Here is a 17,866-nt window from a genome sequence, read left to right as displayed (position 1 = left end):
TGAATTATTATGTACAGAGGTGTTTGGGCATTTAGTAATCAAATCTTTTGGATGGCTGTCTTGTCCGGCCTGAACGCCTGAGGTTTGAAAAGTGTTGTCCCTGTTTGTCTTTAGGTTTTGGTGGTATTGTCGCATGTGTGTGTCCCTCATCTCCAGATGAGGAGTATTCAGGTAGGTTATGTGTGGGGTTTGTTAGTGGCTTAGGGATTTTTTTGAAGAAGCTGACATTTCTTGTAATTTGGTTACCCTTGTGTGTGGCGTTAATCATGGATCCCTTTTTCTTGGACAACAGATTAGGTTGGTAGAGTGCGTGTGCCTTTGAAGTGTGGTTGCTTTTTATGTTGACTGTGTCACCCACACTCAGATTTCTGGATTTTATGTATACTTTTCTGTCAGCATATTTCTTTATTGTTTTCTTGGTTTGGGTGTTCCCTAATGCTACGGTCTCCAGCTATAGGTGTAACTAGTTGTGGCAGGCGGTTCTTTATGTTCCAGACAAATAGGATTGAGGCTGGGGAAACAGTGTGATTTTGTCCGGTAGTCTAACAGGAATTTGAATAACTCTTGCTTCCAGCTTTGACTTTTGATTAAGGGCAGCTTTGATGGATTTTTTTACAGTGTGCATAAAGCGTTCTGTTTCAGCATTAGTCCGGGGCCATAGAGGTGTTATCTTCCTGTGTCTGAATCCGGTGATGAGAGGCATAGGCTTTGAAATCATAGCTGTCGAAGGATGGGCCATTGTCTGTTTTGAAAGATACTGGTACCCCAAATTCAGCAAATATCTTGTCCGAACGGGGTATGACTGCGTTTCTTGAGATAGAGTCCAAGATGTCGACAACAACATAGCGTGAGTACTCATCTGTGAGAACAAGAAGATACTTTCTTTTCTGGATGTATCCAAAGTCAGCACTGACTTCTGTCCATGGGGCTGCTAATAGCAGAGGCATTTGCTGTGGCTCCCTTGCCATTTTGTGAGTGCTGATCAGGCAGGTGTGGCAGCTCCTGATATTTTCTTCTACCAAGGGATGCATGTTTTTGAACTAGAGGAGGGCTATGGATTTTATGATGCCTTGATGGCTGGCATGTGCTATTTTGGCAGCTCTGTTTTGTAGAGTTTAAGGTAGTACTATCCGGCGTCCCTTCAGAATAATGTTGTCCTTGTATGCTAGTGATAGTTCATCACAGTTGGGGTGTAGGGTGTGAAATATGGCTCTGTGTTGTTGTTCCCAGAAAATGCAAGGTAGCCTGATGATGGGTGATTGTCAGTAGTTTGTAGAAATATTTCAATAACAAAAAAGAATGTTTGAAGTGGATTATGTATTAAAGATAAACTATTTATGTTAAAATGGAACATGTACATTAAATCTGTTGCCAGGGACGCTGGGAAAATGGTGGGATCCTTCTACTGCTCCAGAAGATATCTAACTACTGATGCAATTCTCTATCTGTATAAAAGCCAAGTATGTCCAAGGATGGAGTACTGCTGCCACATCTGGGCAGGAGCTGCTAAAAACAGCCTATTCTGCCTTGACAGAGTTCAAAATAGACTTCGTGGTTTAGTGGGGGATGCCCTTTTCTCTTCCCTGCAGCCTCTCTCCAACAGAAGAGACGTTGCAAGCCTGTCTTTGTTTTATCGCTATTTCCATAGCAGGTACTCATCTGAGCTCCAATCCCTCGTCCCCCCTCGCCAATCTTTCATGAGAAACACCCATCTGGCTGAAACTACTGTCAATAATTTTCCCCACTCTTTAACTGTGCCTAAATCCAAACGTAGATTCCAGTAGCAAAGCTTCTTTCTTAGAACTGCACGCCAGTGGAACTCTCTGCCGCTTGCCTGTTTCCCACCTGACTACAACTTGGACGTCTTCAAGGCCAACATAAACAAACTCCTGACAAACCGCCCCCTTAAGTAAGACACTCTATCAAAACCCTCAATACTAATGATTATTACAATACTATCTCATTGATTACTGTACACGCAATAACCCTTATCCCTGAGTGGCCTTCGGGCCTTGATAAGTGGTGACCCCCATGTAAAAAAAAAAAATATGTACCAGGAATGTTAACTTGATGAAAAGGAATTTTAGTTTTTATAACTAACATAAACAGGAATTTAGATAAACAATAAAGATGATTTATTGGTGACGTCAGAGAACCAAAAAAAGAAAGGATTTATATATAATATATATATATATATATATATATATATATATATATATATATACACACACGTGGGCACTGAGGAAAAATCACTTTTGGTACCCAACGCATTAGTGAACAGGGGATGAAGGTACTTTATGTAAAGGTCTTGTGCTGCAGGGTTTGGACTTGATGCCCGTGGAAGTCAAAGGGAGTGAGTTAGTAAAATGTAGACTTGTACAAGTGCGCCCATTCTGAAAGTGACCCAGTATGGAAATAAATGATTATATCCAAATATAATTCACGTGTTAAGGAAAAGCATCTGTAATTGCAGGAAGCATGAAAAAAAAACTTTGAAAAGGTATGTGTCTTTTGCTGGTGTCCGCATCAACAATGTCATTTGTCATGTTGTGAAATAACCGTCTCATATGCTTTTGTGTTATGTACACACAAATACATGACACTTAGATATGCATTACAAATATAATAGACAAGCTGTTATATACACCAGTTATATTAACCTGACAATACACCATTCTTTTCCTAACAAAATATCGTCAGCACTAGTCACAAAGAAACGTTGTCGACATTAGTCTTAAATCATTGAAAATCATTTTTTTAGGGAAATTGCTCGAGACAGGGGATGAAGCCACTTGATGTCAAGAGCTAACAAGAACAAAAGCTGATTGTTGCAAAGACAGGGGATGCCTATTGATTTTAGTCTTGAAAAGATCAAGGTTGTAGGTAGAAGGAAAACAGTGAGCAGGAAGAGAGTTCCACAACCTTGCAGTTCTTGGAAAGAAACTACTGGAATAGGAAGCTTTATTACAATGAGGTATTAAAACAACGAATTGATGAAGGCCAGTTGAGCAACAATTCAAATGAACTATAACAAAAAAAGCAAGGAATAGATCAGACAATTCTGAAGAAAACATCATAATATAATAGTATTTATAGAAAATATTGAAACTAGCAACATTTAAAGTCAACGTCCTATTAGTGTTACATTTGTTGCATTGTGGGATTCTATATGACTGTGTGTATATGGCACCAGAAGGAATATGTTGTATTGTCAGGGGTTCTGTATGACATGGGGGAATATATATATTATATATATATACATATAGTATGTCTAACTCGTGCATTTTCTAGTGGTATAAAAATTACAACAACAGATACATTTTAACAACACACATGTAACAAAAGAGAGAAATAACAGTTCTCTGAGGTTGTAACATCAGGACAATCGGATTAACATACCTGGTCCATCCCTGATCTTGTTTGGCATATGCTCGAGAACAACTGCAAAGAAGATTCATCCTAACGAATCGACAAATCTCGGGTTGTCTTTTCAGCAACTTTTATTATCAATGTTTCTGCATTAGGAAGATTCGGTTAGATCTAGACTAATGCATTCTAATCCCCTTTACTGGGAGCAATCCGCTCTCTCACTCCCAATATTTGATTTATCTGCTCTCTCTCTCTCTCTCGCTTCCAAAATCTGATTCATCCTACATCATAACTTTTTCCTAAAACTCTCACTAAACTCCACATCACTTTATAATGACCTCTACATAAAAGTTGTCAGACTCTGGAGGTCAATCTATTTCAATTTTTTGTATTTGTTCTGCATTGCTTAATTTACTAAACATGTTAACAAACAATTCTCTCTGTAAATATTTATTTTACTAGTATTACATTCTATTTTTACAAATATTACAACCACCATAATAATCAACTATTATAATTTTATCATAATAATTGACTATTGTAATAGTTTCTGGTGTTTTCCGGTTGACTAACAACATAACTGTTATTATCCGATCATATTATTCATCATGATAAGAAAGAATTGTCTCATATGTTATTGTCCTGTTATACACACGTGAACATACATGAGCATTTATATACCCATGCATCGAATATAGATGTGACAAACACATTAGACACTGTTATATACATGAACATTTAAAAAACCCATGCATCGAATATAGACGTTACAAACACATTAGACAAACTGTTATACACACTTGGACATACATGAACATTTAAAAAACCCATACATCGTATATAGACGTTACAAACACATTAGATAAATTTTTATATACACCCGACTTTATAATAAAGACATTATGCATGACTATATAACATTCTTTTCTCAACGAAACGTCATCGACATTAGTCTTATAGAATTCATTTAAAATCATTTAAAGTCAAAGTCCAATCAGTATACAACTCAATTCTACTTATCAAAAATTAAATTGTTTAGTTTCAAAGAAAGCGGACGACTTTTATATTATCGTTAAAGCTTTACAAGTGAGAAACGGTAAATGAAAATGGGAAATGAGAAGGAGATGAGAAGGAATAAAAAGACGATGGCTTTTAACTCATATAACACAGAAAAATCAGAGGATGCGATGAATCTGGTAGAAACCAATTTCTTCAATCTGTTCAAAACAGATTTTCACAAGTTATTGAAGAACTCTGAAAATCCCCGAATAAAAAAGATGTAAAATATAAAACACAGAACAAATAAATTCATGAAAAATAATTTTTTCAAGATTGCATCAAGATAACTTTAATAAGGAATTTACTTTCTCAGAAAAAACAGGTTTTTATTTTTTTTTTAGCTGTTTTATTGTTTGTTTGTTTCATATATATAATTTGATGAAAAAAGAAAATCAAAATAGAAAAAGAAAATGAATTGAAAAATAATTTCAAAATCACCTGAAATTTAAAAATGGCGTCTTTTTTGCATTCAATAATGTTTATGTTTTGCAGCGTCCTTGTGGATTTTTTTATCATTATTCGATAAAAGTAGACCTTTTTTGTGGCCAGGAAAGTGGCTTACTTTGTCCAAGTTTACAACATATGAACCTTTTTTGAAGATTTTTTAATGCTGAAACAATATATATATATATATATATATATATATATATTGTATATTATTACTAAACAAGTAATCACTGCATATCAACCTTTTTTTCTTTATTTAATGCCAAAACATATTTTGTGTACATTTCATTGATTGGTTTGTCTTTCGTCATATCAACCCTTTTTTGGCATCTTCAATGTTGAAACAGTTACAATTGGAAACATTCAAGCCATTAAACACAACTTTATGCAAAGATGAGGGGGGGGGTCATTTCTTTCTGAATTGTAAAGGAACTCAGTCGATTCCATAAGACTTGAACATGCTTTAGTTGATTTCATAGTACGCATCAATATCATTGTAATGAGAACAGAAAAATTAATAGAATTTTGGCAATTTTTTTCCTTTATGAATTTCTTTTATGTTGATTTATTTTTTTGCTTTTTGTATTACAATGAAAATAAACATTAGGAATGAAAAGTAAAAGAAAAACAATGTTTTCTTTTAGTCAGATGACTCACACCCCCCCCCCCGATAGAACACTTCATCTGCTTGGTTATTGAAGGAGAAATCCTTCCAGACAGAAGTATTTTTCATTATTGTCCCAATCTAGATTGCCTTTTTTGGAGAGAGCTCACATTAAAAACCGACCTTGTTGTTGAACTTTTTCTCATGGGGAGCAAGGTAAATATGAACCTCATCCACCCTTCCCTAGGGAACTCACCCAACCCTAAATTAAATAAGGAGGGAGGTAGAAAAGTAGACCCTTTCATCCCTAAACTAATGTTTAAAAAGTTTTGTTTATCTTTCTATGCCACAGCATTATAGCCATCAATATTACCTACCCCCTCCCCGGCACCCTCCCCCAAAAAATGGACAAGCTCCGATTGAGTAGAAGGCATCCAGATTGAAATAATTCCTCAAATATCTTTGTTGCTAAAACAAAAGAATATGTGCATATGAGGAGGGGGGGGGGGCAGAGGATAAAAATTAAATGTATGCGAAAAGTTCAAGAAAAAAAAAAGAATATGGAGAAACATATATGGGACAAAATAACATCAACACAAAATCACATGGAGAGATTGATACTTCACCTAAGAATTTATTCAGGCTTCATTAGGAGAAAAGCAGAAATAAGGTGTTCATACACATGAGTGGCAAGAGAAAAAACGTCTGAATGGTTGGAAAGAAGGCAGCAGCATAGTTCAAGAGCAGGAAATAGTTTAACCTAGTGAGATACCTACTGGAGCGGTAGAACGATCTCACCATTTTTCCAGCAATTTCGGCAACAGATTTGATGTATGTGTTCCATTTCAAATAAGGAGTCATGATCAGTCTTAACAGTTTATCAAGACATGGAGCTTCTCCAAGATGAGAGCTATTCATTTCAATTGGGGTCTGATGAGGGTCAGAATGATTATGATGAAAAGAGAGAAGCTTGATTTTCAATACATTAAAATTAACCAGCCACCTTTTTCCCCATTGCACCACGTGCTCAAAATCAGAAGAGAGAGAATTAGAAAGATCTTGGTTATTTGCTGCCATTTGAAGTGTTGCCATAGATTGTGGTGTCGTCTGCATAAACGTCTACAAATGACCTAAGATTTGTGAGATCATTGATAAAGATCAGGAAGAGAGTTGGGCCTAGGATGGAACCCTGGGGAAAGGGGTTTTCAATATTTTTCTGTGATTTCAATACACTTACCGATTCTGCTCTAAATTTCTGATTCCAATACAAATACAGATTTGAATATTTAGTTATAAAGTTAATTTTTTTAGATCACCATAAAACATGTAATATATACATACATTTTTACAAACATAAAAACGTGCATGAGATTTTAGTTTTACTGTTAATTTAAAAATAATTAGTTATCATTTTACCATTAGTGCTAACAATAGGAAATTAAGTTTTAAATAAAAACAAAAAAAATTAAAAGAATCGTTTTTTGGTATTAGAAAATAGACACCATTTTTCTCATTCTGATATTTTTTTTCCGATTAATCGTCCAACAATATCGTTCACTATACACAAAAGCCACGTGTGTGCCTTTGTCACTTTTTCTTCTTTCACGCATGTATGTCTTTGTGCTGATCTTATTTTGCTCCAAATAGATGTTGTTCCTTTATTCGTTTTCTCTATGAAATGATGAGTTTCCATTTATCCATAAAAAGAATAGAGTTCTCTCAGTTATCAGTATCAATAAAAATAAATGTAAACAAATAATTTCATTTAAATACAATATCATTTCTCTCACTTCTAGTAGCTTAGTTGGCAGAGCACTGAGTGTCAGTGACTGATGTCCAGGTTTAAATCTCACTTCATCTAGCTACATTGATGAGTTACAGACGATGAAACAGCAGTTTGTGGATGACTGATGTCTTTAATATTTTAACTTTGAACTCCGTGTCAATTAGCTGTGCTGATAATGAGATCTGATATCAATAAAAACCTATATCATCTCAGAAATGATCATACAAAAAATTGTTCTTGGCGTATACATAAATAATTATTTCATAAAGTTATTTATCTTATATCATATATTTCAAATAAAATTTTCAATTCAAATATGAAGTTTTAACGCAAAGTTTCTTTAAATTGCCCAATAGTGCAAGACTATATAAGCTATAAATACTCTTAATTTAGAATTTTATGCATAAGAAATTTAGATTTATAGAAGGCAAAACAATGCAAAGATGTAACTCAAATTGATGCAACTTAAGATATAATGGTGGAGCAAGCTGTGTAGTTTCACTTTTATTGATCCAATTCATGTGCATATATATAAGAACGTAACGTTTTTCTGCTTCTTTTATAACTTTTTAAAGGTAACGTTTTTTTGCTTTTTTTATAACTTTTTAAAATCCATGTATGTATATATATATATATATATATATATATATATATATATATATATATACATGGATTTTAAAAAGTTATAAAAAAAGCAAAAAAAACGTTACCTCTTTTGGATTAAAAAATCTTCAATTATTTGAGAATAAATATATTAACAGTTACCTCCCCTTAATCATAAAAAAGTTAAAACACCTAAAGATCTTAACAAGCCCGCAGAAAATAAAAAATAAAATAAACGAGACTAGCTAATAATACAAAATAAATAAGATTAAATATTAATTAAAAAATATATATAATATTGTGTACTAAAACATGCCTGATATTAATAGTAAAAAAAATATAGAAGAAAAAAATCGAAATGCCCAACAATCTCAAGTGAACTGCAGAAAATGAAATTAAAAAACAGAAAATTAAATTAAAAAACAGAAAATTAAAATAAAAAACAGAACCGCAGAATGAAAAAAAAGCTGCAAATAATACCTCCTCATACTAATAAATTATGTATCTGAAACACACAAATTAATTTCCAATTCATACAAATGCATCATGCATGTTTGAAAGTTGAAAACATGCCTGACAAATGGAAGTCATTTCAAAATATAGCATCACAGACACACCACCTGATGCAGGTAAGAACATCCTACAGGTAAAATATTGTATACAAAATACATATGTATATACATATGCATATGCACACACATAAGTTGGAAGTGAAACTGCACAGCTAGTTCCACTATTATATATTACATCAGATTAAGTCTATCCATTACATTTTTGCATTGTTCTGCTTTCTATAAACATAATTTTTTTCTAATATACATTAAACAATGCTTCTAGCAAACTATATTATACTATTATATATATGTAAATCATTTAAAATTGATAAACAAATTGTAAATTGAAAAATGCATCTAGTAAATGTTTCAATGTTATTCAATGAAAACCTGGTTTCATTGTGAGTTTGGAGTTATGAGTCATTAAACATGTTCCATCAGTTAACCTAAACATTTCCTAGAAGAAAAATGTTTTCCTCTTCAAATGTAATAATATCAAATGTAATAATATCAATAATAATGATGATGATGATAAATGGCAAACGTATCAATAATATATAATAATATAATATAAATTAAAAAATTTTAAAACAAAGAATAATTAAGAATTTGATAGACGTTTTTCATTATTTAACATTTCATTCAGTTGATACTGTTTATTAACATTCCTAAATTAAATATGTCATGGAACTTAGTCTATGAAACAAAAAATAATTTATTATACATTTTCATTGAAGGAACAAACATACCTGTATATATATATATATATATATATATATATATATATATATATATATATAATCTTTGGTTTAGTTTTGTAGAAAGAAATCTACAGAGTGCTTAATTATATTATTAAATCATAAGAAGATATGTTTATTAATTGTATTACAACAGATAAAATCAACATGTTACTATCAGTTTTAAGATATATATATATATATATATATATATATATATATATATATATATATATATATATATATATATATATATATATATATATATGCTTTTTTTTTTTGGAGAAAAATATCAGTTTTTTAACCAAAAACATGTTCTATGTTGATTTTTTTCTGAAACCACAAAAATAATTATAACTTTTTTACTCAGTTAAAACAGATCTTATTAAAATTTCGGTTGTAGAATTCCTTGCATGGTCAAATATTATAGGTAAAAGAAAACACACACACACATATATATATATATATATATATATATATATATGTGTGGGGAGATAAAAAAAGGAACAAACCAAATTTAAATGTTCATCAATGTTCATCTTTATTTCAAGACTTCCTTAGGATAATTGATTTAAAGAAATAAAATATCAGTACAATATTTGAAAATATACTTGATTAGTAATGTGAAATGGATGTCATTGTTCTATTTCCAAATGAAAATTTAAAAACATATTTGTTGTGTTTTCAAATATTGTACTGGTATTTTATTTCTTCAAATCAATCATCCTGAGGAAGTCTTGAAATAAAGGAGAAACGTTGATGAATATAAATTTTGCTTTGTTCCTTTTTTTATCTCTCCATCACATTGGAATATTATTTCTATAATTTTCATCACACACACATGCCATATATATATATATATATATATATATATATATATATATCTCATCACATTATAATTACAGGTTTCCATACCAGCTTATTGTTAAATAAGTTTATTCTGAAGTATATATATATATATATATATATATATATATATATATATATATATATATATATATATGACAGAGAGAGAGAGAGAGAGGGATGTTATTTGTTTGTAGTGCAAATACATTTGAACAAATTCAATTATCTATATTGAAAGTATTTTTACCTAAATGCTAGTTAGGAATAATTTTCTGTTCACCAATGTGATGCCCCCAGATGAGAAGCGACATATTTAAAATATAATTATCCACAGACATTTTGTAGTTAGATTCAGCCATGCTGATAATCCGTACAACGACAGTGTGATAAAACAATCATGAATATTATATTTTATGTATAAAAAAACAATATATATATATATATATATATATATATATATATAATACATATATCAAATTGGAATGAAAGTTCATTTCATTTTTATCAAATACAATGAAACAACAAAAATAATATTACTTAGGGGTATTGATTTTTAATTTTTATCAAAATCTATGAACATTTACAATCAAAACATTGAATTCAATTAAAAGATTGGGTACTTGTACAGTTTAATCAACACATTCAAAAATGAAAATATCGAGAGAAAAAAAATGTTATATTGCACGTATCTGTTATGGGATAAAATTCTCCGAAAAAAAAAAATTTCACTTAATTTCATCAAGTAGTTTTTTTTACAGCGAAAAAACAATTTGTTATGATACTGAGCAAAAGGGTCGATTTTTAGGAGGAAAAGCTAGTATTAAAAATGGGGAGGAAGTGTCAGCGCTTTACATTGATTTATCTCCCCGTGGCATGTTCAACAAATTCCATAATGGCTGACTTCAACGTGCTGTCATAAAAACGTGTTTTTCCGCTGTAAAAAAAAAAAAAAAACTACTCGATCAAATTAAGTGAAATTTTTTTTTTGGAGATCTTCAGTCCAAAACGGATACGTACAATATAACCTTTTTTCAATATTTTCATTTTTTAATGTCTTCATTAAACTGTACAAGTGCCAAAGATTGAATGAAAATGCTGGAAAGATGTAAACATATGCAATTATGGATATAAGTATTTTTTTGTCTAAATAAATGATAAAAACAAAAGCTTTCATTCAAACAAAACATATCTTATTATCCAGTAGTCTCTGTTAGTTTGTGTGTGAGAGAAAAAAGCAAAAAAAAAAAAAGTAAAAGGAAATGAGGACCAGCTGCCCCCCCCCCGCCCCCCACAAATCTTTCCATTGTTCAATCTCCTACATCTGCATCACGGTCTCCAATTAAGTAGAGAACATGGAAGGCGATTGCGAGAAATCCAGTTCCCAATAAATCCCCGATCGCAGTCAAATAGGGAATAGCAAAATTATCGGGGTCATCCCCTTTTTTCCACATGTTCATCACCATCCAGTTGGCAATGTAGATGAGTAAGGCAACCTGCAGAAACGGAAAAAAGGAGCAAAAATTAGATTCAGAATAAGGTTAGGTATTTTTTTTTAAATAGAAAAAAAGGACAAAAATAGAAGAAATGTGGGTTTAGATTTGGGAAACTAAAACCATACAATGATTATATAAGACAAAAAAGAAGAAAAAAAAAAGAAAACAGGCGAAAAAGGACAAAAAGAGAAAAGATAAAAAATGAAACAAAAAGATGAAAATAAAGAAAAGAAAAAGACAAAAAAGATAAAAAGAAAAACAAAAAATGTGTAAAAAAAAAAAGTTTCATTTTAAAAAGATTAAAAAAAAATTGAATGTAAAGAACATTTATCTCCCTCCTGAAATGATGTTAAAAGATTTTGGCAATTCTATTTATAATCATGGCTGATAAGAACAAACCAATCAGATGCCAGAATCGCTTTATAAAATATACTGAATTTCTCTTTATCTTGGCATAAAAAGACCACTGCTGCTGATTCTGACTGGATTAATTCTTTACTTGGAAAAGTTTCTTTAACTGGATTTATGCTGCCATTTTTTTTTAATTTTTTTTTTTTATTTACTCACATTTTATTTTTACTTTAAAAACACTTTTTTGCTTAAAAGCATTTTTTTTTTTTTTTGCTTAAACACATTTTTTTGTTTTAAAAACATCTTTTTTGCTTAAAAAAATTTTTTTTAACGAGAATGTCTCTACATTCATAAGAAAAATATTTGGTGTACACCAAAAATTATGGAAAATTATCGAGTAGAAAAAATAAAGAAAAAATAGAAAAATAAAATTATTTTACTATTTGTAGTCCACAAACTACGAACAACAGTTGTGTCAAACGAATGCATCATAAAATTATCTCCCTACTAATATGAAAATGTCACGCTCACAGTTCAAATAATGCAGATGTAATAAGAGTTTCATAAAGAAAATACATTTGTACCACCACATCTGATGAAGAAGAGACACATTAACAAGAAAAAGCCTCAGTTAATAAAGACTTTGATATGAAAATGAGGATTTGGATATATAAACGATAAATAATTTATAATTTGGATATATAAATGATAAATAAATCTAGTATTAGGTTCGGGTTCAAGGTCCTTTAATCTCTGAGAATTAATTGAAGTAAAAAAAAAAATTAAAAAACAAATTAAAAAACATATGAATATTTTTCTAAACATATGTTCAATATTATGGATCAGGGCAAAAAATGAGAATTCCAATAAAAAAGAAAACTCCCAGGCAACGCCAGACACTTACAGCAAATGAATAACATGAATAATGAAAGGGGAAAAGCTACATGGCGTAAAACCTTCTTATAATCTGTATATATGTCACACACACACACACTCATGACTGTACACACACATGTGCACACACAAAAATAGACGATCACGGTCATATCTTAATCATATCGACACCACACGAAAACATGTACGCCGCATTATATACACATTCCTTCCCCAAGCATGTATATAACACAAAGAAGTTGTCATTTTATTTGTTAAACACAGAAGTATGTAATGTATGCGATTTGATGTCACCACGAATGCATAAAAAGGAGAAAGAGAGGTGTATCGAATAAATATACACCCGTATGTAATAAAATCCATGTTATTTTTTAAATTTTAGCAACAAAAGTTTGGAAATCTGTTTACCTGTAGAAGGGCAGCTGTTAAGTAAATTGATGCAAACGTAATTGTGACAGTCGTGTGTCCAGCCATCATGAAAGAAATTGTGTACATGAAGATAAGATGGCCAGGAATCACCAAAAACAGCAGCACCCGAGAAGATCTGGAGCTGACAGCTGAAAAAAAAAATAAATTAAAGACTATTTTTGGAATCCTTTAATACGAGAGTTCATATTCTTTTTACAGACTGCAAAGGACCCGTGGCACAGTGGATAGAGGCATTTAGTCTTTACAGTTCCAGGTGAGCAGTGTCTAAAGGTAGCAGTTTTAGTCCTACCCAAAGCAGATCAGAGGATTAGTTGGCTAAAACATGGTGAGACAACAACTATGGAAGGCAGTAAGTACTGAGGATGCAGTTGCAAGACTCAGCCTTCCTATCCCATCGGTGGTTAATCACCTGAAGAAGACTAGAGGATGAGTTGACCGAAACGTGATGAAATAACAACTATGAAGATGAGGATAACAGTCCGCAAAAAGAATGAATGCAAAAAAATCGGCATCACTTCATTCATCATTGAAAATCATGACATTATTTGTTTTTTTCCATGGAGTTTGGAATAATGAACTTCCAATTTCTGAACTATCTGCCCTTGTTTTATAAAACCCAAAATTTAAGACAATTCCTAGAATTCTAAATATCCAACCCATGGCGTAATGGATGAAGTATTGAGTACAATTCAGTTCCAAGTGACACTCTTTTAGAGATAGAAGGGTCAATCCTAGATGCAAGCAATACTAAGAATTCAATTGCAAATTACTTAAGACTTTTACCTGATCATGGCTGATGAAACAAGTGCATGATATACCATGGATTAAGGGTTCCATTTAAAATTCTGTGCAGATTCCAGAGTTCAATAAAAAAATTCTACAGTTCAACAAGGTAAGAAAGTTGGAAGTTACATTAGCTGAAATGTTGTGTGGATTACATTCAAGATAAGAACACTAGTCCGAATGATCCAAATACTATGAATTATCAATCATCATTTCAAAAATTCTGAAACAGTTTGATGTTTCATCAGAAAATATTGTAGACCAAAAATCGAATAAATTTTTAAATAAGAAAATCATTTTTAAACAAATTAACATTAACATGTTAAGAATGGCTTTTGAAAATTCATGTTTGAATATTTTGGAGTTATCTCCCTTGTTCCTTCAAGATGGCATCACAAGATCGTAGTTTAGCCATAAAATTTGATTTTCTTATTTAAAAATAAAACTACTTGATCAATTTATGTGGTGTACGATATTTTTACTTTCCATCACAGGTACATACAGCAACCAGATTTTTTTTTCAAGAGGGGAAATTTGGGACAATCACCAAAATTTCAATTATATATATATTGAGTTCCCTGCCAAATTTTATTGACTAATTATGTCTGATTTCTCAAGTGGTAATTTGTTTTTCAACTTTTTGCCAATTTCTTTTTGATAAACATGGTTTGATTTTATTATTTGTTACAAAAACAAAAAAGCTCTTTCTTAACCCTAAGTCTGTGTGGCAATAATAATTTTTAATAAACACTACTTGTTAATTATATTTGCAAAATAAAAAAGAATAAAAAAATACACAAAAATACAATTTAATCTGCAAAAATCGAAAAATAAATTCATCTTTGCAAAATAAAAGAAATCTTACAGCAAATTACTAAGGTGGATTCATTTGCTCTGTCATCAATTGATAAATTGATTTTTGGAGCTAACCACTTCGGTATAACCAAAATTACCCATCAAAACCCTAAAACAAATATTGAAAAATGATGTTACCTACCTGAACCACAAAACGTTTTAAAAGGATTCTCACATCCATTAATAATATTCGGTGGGAGACGCCCTGGTTTACTAACTTTATGTAACGATGTTGACAAACGACTCGCCTGTACAGCAACTAAATTTCCGCCAACACCTGAAAAAGAAAAGATAAAATAAGAATAGAAAATCTCATTTTCATGCAAAAAGAAATTTAAAAACATTGTTATTTTAGCTTTTCAAAATCAAAGTTTTATAGTTAAAAAAAAAACTAAAACTGTTGTCGAGAAATACTGACACCCCTTTCCTTACACAATGAACTATTCTAAGAAACTCATAGCTCTTGTGCCTCCTCAACATGCATACACCCAATTAACCCAACAGGAAGCAAAATCTCACCCATTTACTGTTGAGGTCTCTAGATGCCGAAAAGCTTTCTACTATAATAGTTTCTTATCTCTGATTGTTAGACTTTGGAATTCCCTCCCTGTTTCTCGCTTCTCTGACTGTACTGACATGTAAAATTTTAAATGTAATGTGAACAGACATCTCTCTGCTCAACTCCCCTCAGTCCTGTTATGCAGGATTCCAAATTGTAGCCCCTTACATTCCAAGTGACAGTACACCTTCGGAGTGAAAAAAAAAACATCAATAACAACAATACTGGTTTTGACGAGTATGCTGGTAGTATGAGTACAGTCAGGCCTTTCCCCATATACATTACAAGTCATCTTGTAATTACTTATTGCATTTATTCATTTTCAGTGATAAACACTTTTACATTTTTATGTTGGCTGTTTACTTTAGGATAACATTACAAAAATTTTTTTCTTTTGAATATTATTCCAGTCTAATAACATTATGCAAATTGTTTACTTTAGGATAACATTACAAAAATTTTTTTCTTTTGAATATTATTCCAGTCTAATAACATTATGCAAATTGTTTACTTTAGGATAACATTACAAAATTTTTTTCTTTTGAATATTATTCCAGTCTAATAACATTATGCAAATTGTTTACTTTAGGATAACATTACAAAAATTTTTTCTTTTGAATATTATTCCAGTCTAATAACATTATGCAAATTGTTTACTTTAGGATAACATTACAAAAATTTTTTTCTTTTGAATATTATTCCAGTCTAATAACATTATGCAAATTGTTTACTTTAGGATAACATTACAAATTTTTTTTCTTTTGAATATTATTCCAGTCTAATAACATTATGCAAATTGTTTACTTTAGGATAACATTACAAAAATTTTTTCTTTTGAATATTATTCCAGTCTAATAACATTATGCAAATTGTTTACTTTAGGATAACATTACAAAAAATTTTTTCTTTTGAATATTATTCCAGTCTAATAACATTATGCAAATTGTTTACTTTAGGATAACATTACAAAAATTTTTTCTTTTGAATATTATTCCAGTCTAATAACATTATGCAAATTGTTTACTTTAGGATAACATTACAAAAATTTTTTTCTTTTGAATATTATTCCAGTCTAATAACATTATGCAAATTGTTTACTTTAGGATAACATTACAAAAATTTTTTTCTTTTGAATATTATTCCAGTCTAATAACATTATGCAAATTGTTTACTTTAGGATAACATTACAAAAATTTTTTCTTTTGAATATTATTCCAGTCTAATAACATTATGCAAATTGTTTACTTTAGGATAACATTACAAAAATTTTTTCTTTTGAATATTATTCCAGTCTAATAACATTATGCAAATTGTTTACTTTTGGAATGTTGTCTAGATTCCCACAATTGATTTAGGGCATTTTTGCACGGCTGAACCAGGAAATAGCATCGGTTTCTCTCCATCAGGTCAGGTTTTTGTTGATTTGAAAAAAAAATCAAATCTTGTGACAAAATTGATTACATTTTTGTGGCTTAATCAGCTGATTTTTGTCAACACATATTCTAAATTTGTGCTTTTAAGAGAAAAAAATGTTTACCAACAAGATATATTAATTACCAGATAGAAACATTGATTACGGTAAACATTTTTATTATTCCATTTTCACCCCAAACAAGGCACAGTGCCACTTTGATGTAGGGGGTTACTATCAGGGAAATAAGTTACAGGGATACTATGCAAGGAGTTGAGCAACTTGAACTTCTGCATGTCAGTACAGTTGGGAAAGCAGGAACCCAGAAGGGTGTTTCGAAGTCTAGCAGTTCTGGGGAAAAACTATTAGAGTAGTTTTACATCTAGGGATCTCTATTGTGTAGGGGTGGGATTTTGCTGCTTGTCAGGTTTGTCGAGGATAATTACATCAAAGGGGTACAAGAGCTTGTAGTTCGTTGGAGCATTCACCATTAAAATACATGTAGAACAGGCAGAGAGATGCAACATTTCGTCGACCTGATAGGTCTAGATTACAGTTCAGGACCTATCAGGTTAGCGACTCTCTTTTGAACCCTCTCCAGGAGTGAGAGACTAGTAGCAGATGCACCAGCCCAAATGTGACAACAATACTCCATACAATACATGTAGAAGTACAGGATACTGTAAGGTCGGTAGTACTTGGTGAACAGTAGTCCGAGATGTCGGAAATTTTTCTGTCTCTATGTCTATCCTTGTGGCCATGTCACTAGTAAGGGTGCTGGAGGTAAACGTTTTGTCTGGGCTGACGTTATCCGCCTGATAGTCAGGGACCCGAACCTTGGATTAACCACTAAGGAAGCTGTCCTATCAGCAGGCGCAAAGTACTGGGACTGCTGTATTGCCATTTGGTGAGTGGATCTAGACCATGCAGTAGTCTCTGGTGGGGCCTCTCGATGCCATACTAGTGGGTAATTGTTACGGCTTTACCTTTTTGTGTGCTACAAGAAAAAAAAAAATTTCCTGTCTTTTTCTCTCTTACTTTCCCTCTCTGTACTGCTCTAACCAAATATGCCGACCTGTTTCCACA

General features: G+C 31.5%; 2 protein-coding genes across 3 annotated transcripts in view; both read right to left on the bottom strand.

The window, feature by feature from the left end:
* Positions 1 to 644: 644 nt before the first annotated feature.
* Positions 645 to 1,031, bottom strand: LOC145279839 (uncharacterized). The gene has a single exon (XM_080131282.1). It carries the CDS (start codon positions 1,029 to 1,031, stop codon positions 645 to 647), a length of 387 nt encoding a protein of 128 aa, XP_079987408.1.
* Positions 1,032 to 10,537: 9,506 nt separating this feature from the next.
* The window catches only part of LOC145242161 (solute carrier family 41 member 1-like), a 125,302-nt gene continuing 117,973 nt past the window's right edge, over positions 10,538 to 17,866 (bottom strand). For both annotated transcript variants that reach the window (XM_080105489.1, XM_080106063.1), the window contains exons 9-11: positions 14,953 to 15,087; positions 13,152 to 13,300; positions 10,538 to 11,498 (exon numbers count right to left, since the gene is read on the bottom strand). In XM_080105489.1, the coding sequence (XP_079961615.1) occupies positions 11,313 to 11,498; positions 13,152 to 13,300; positions 14,953 to 15,087 (470 nt within the window). In that variant the 3' untranslated portion in view covers positions 10,538 to 11,312. The remainder of the gene's footprint in view (positions 11,499 to 13,151; positions 13,301 to 14,952; positions 15,088 to 17,866) is intronic.

Source organism: Euprymna scolopes, chromosome 1, assembly GCF_053919585.1.
Source record: "Euprymna scolopes isolate OS-2025 chromosome 1, ASM5391958v1, whole genome shotgun sequence".
Classification (NCBI taxonomy): domain Eukaryota; kingdom Metazoa; phylum Mollusca; class Cephalopoda; order Sepiida; family Sepiolidae; genus Euprymna; species Euprymna scolopes.
The sequence above is the reverse complement of the archived record's forward strand: the minus strand, read 5'-3'. Positions and strand labels throughout refer to the sequence as shown.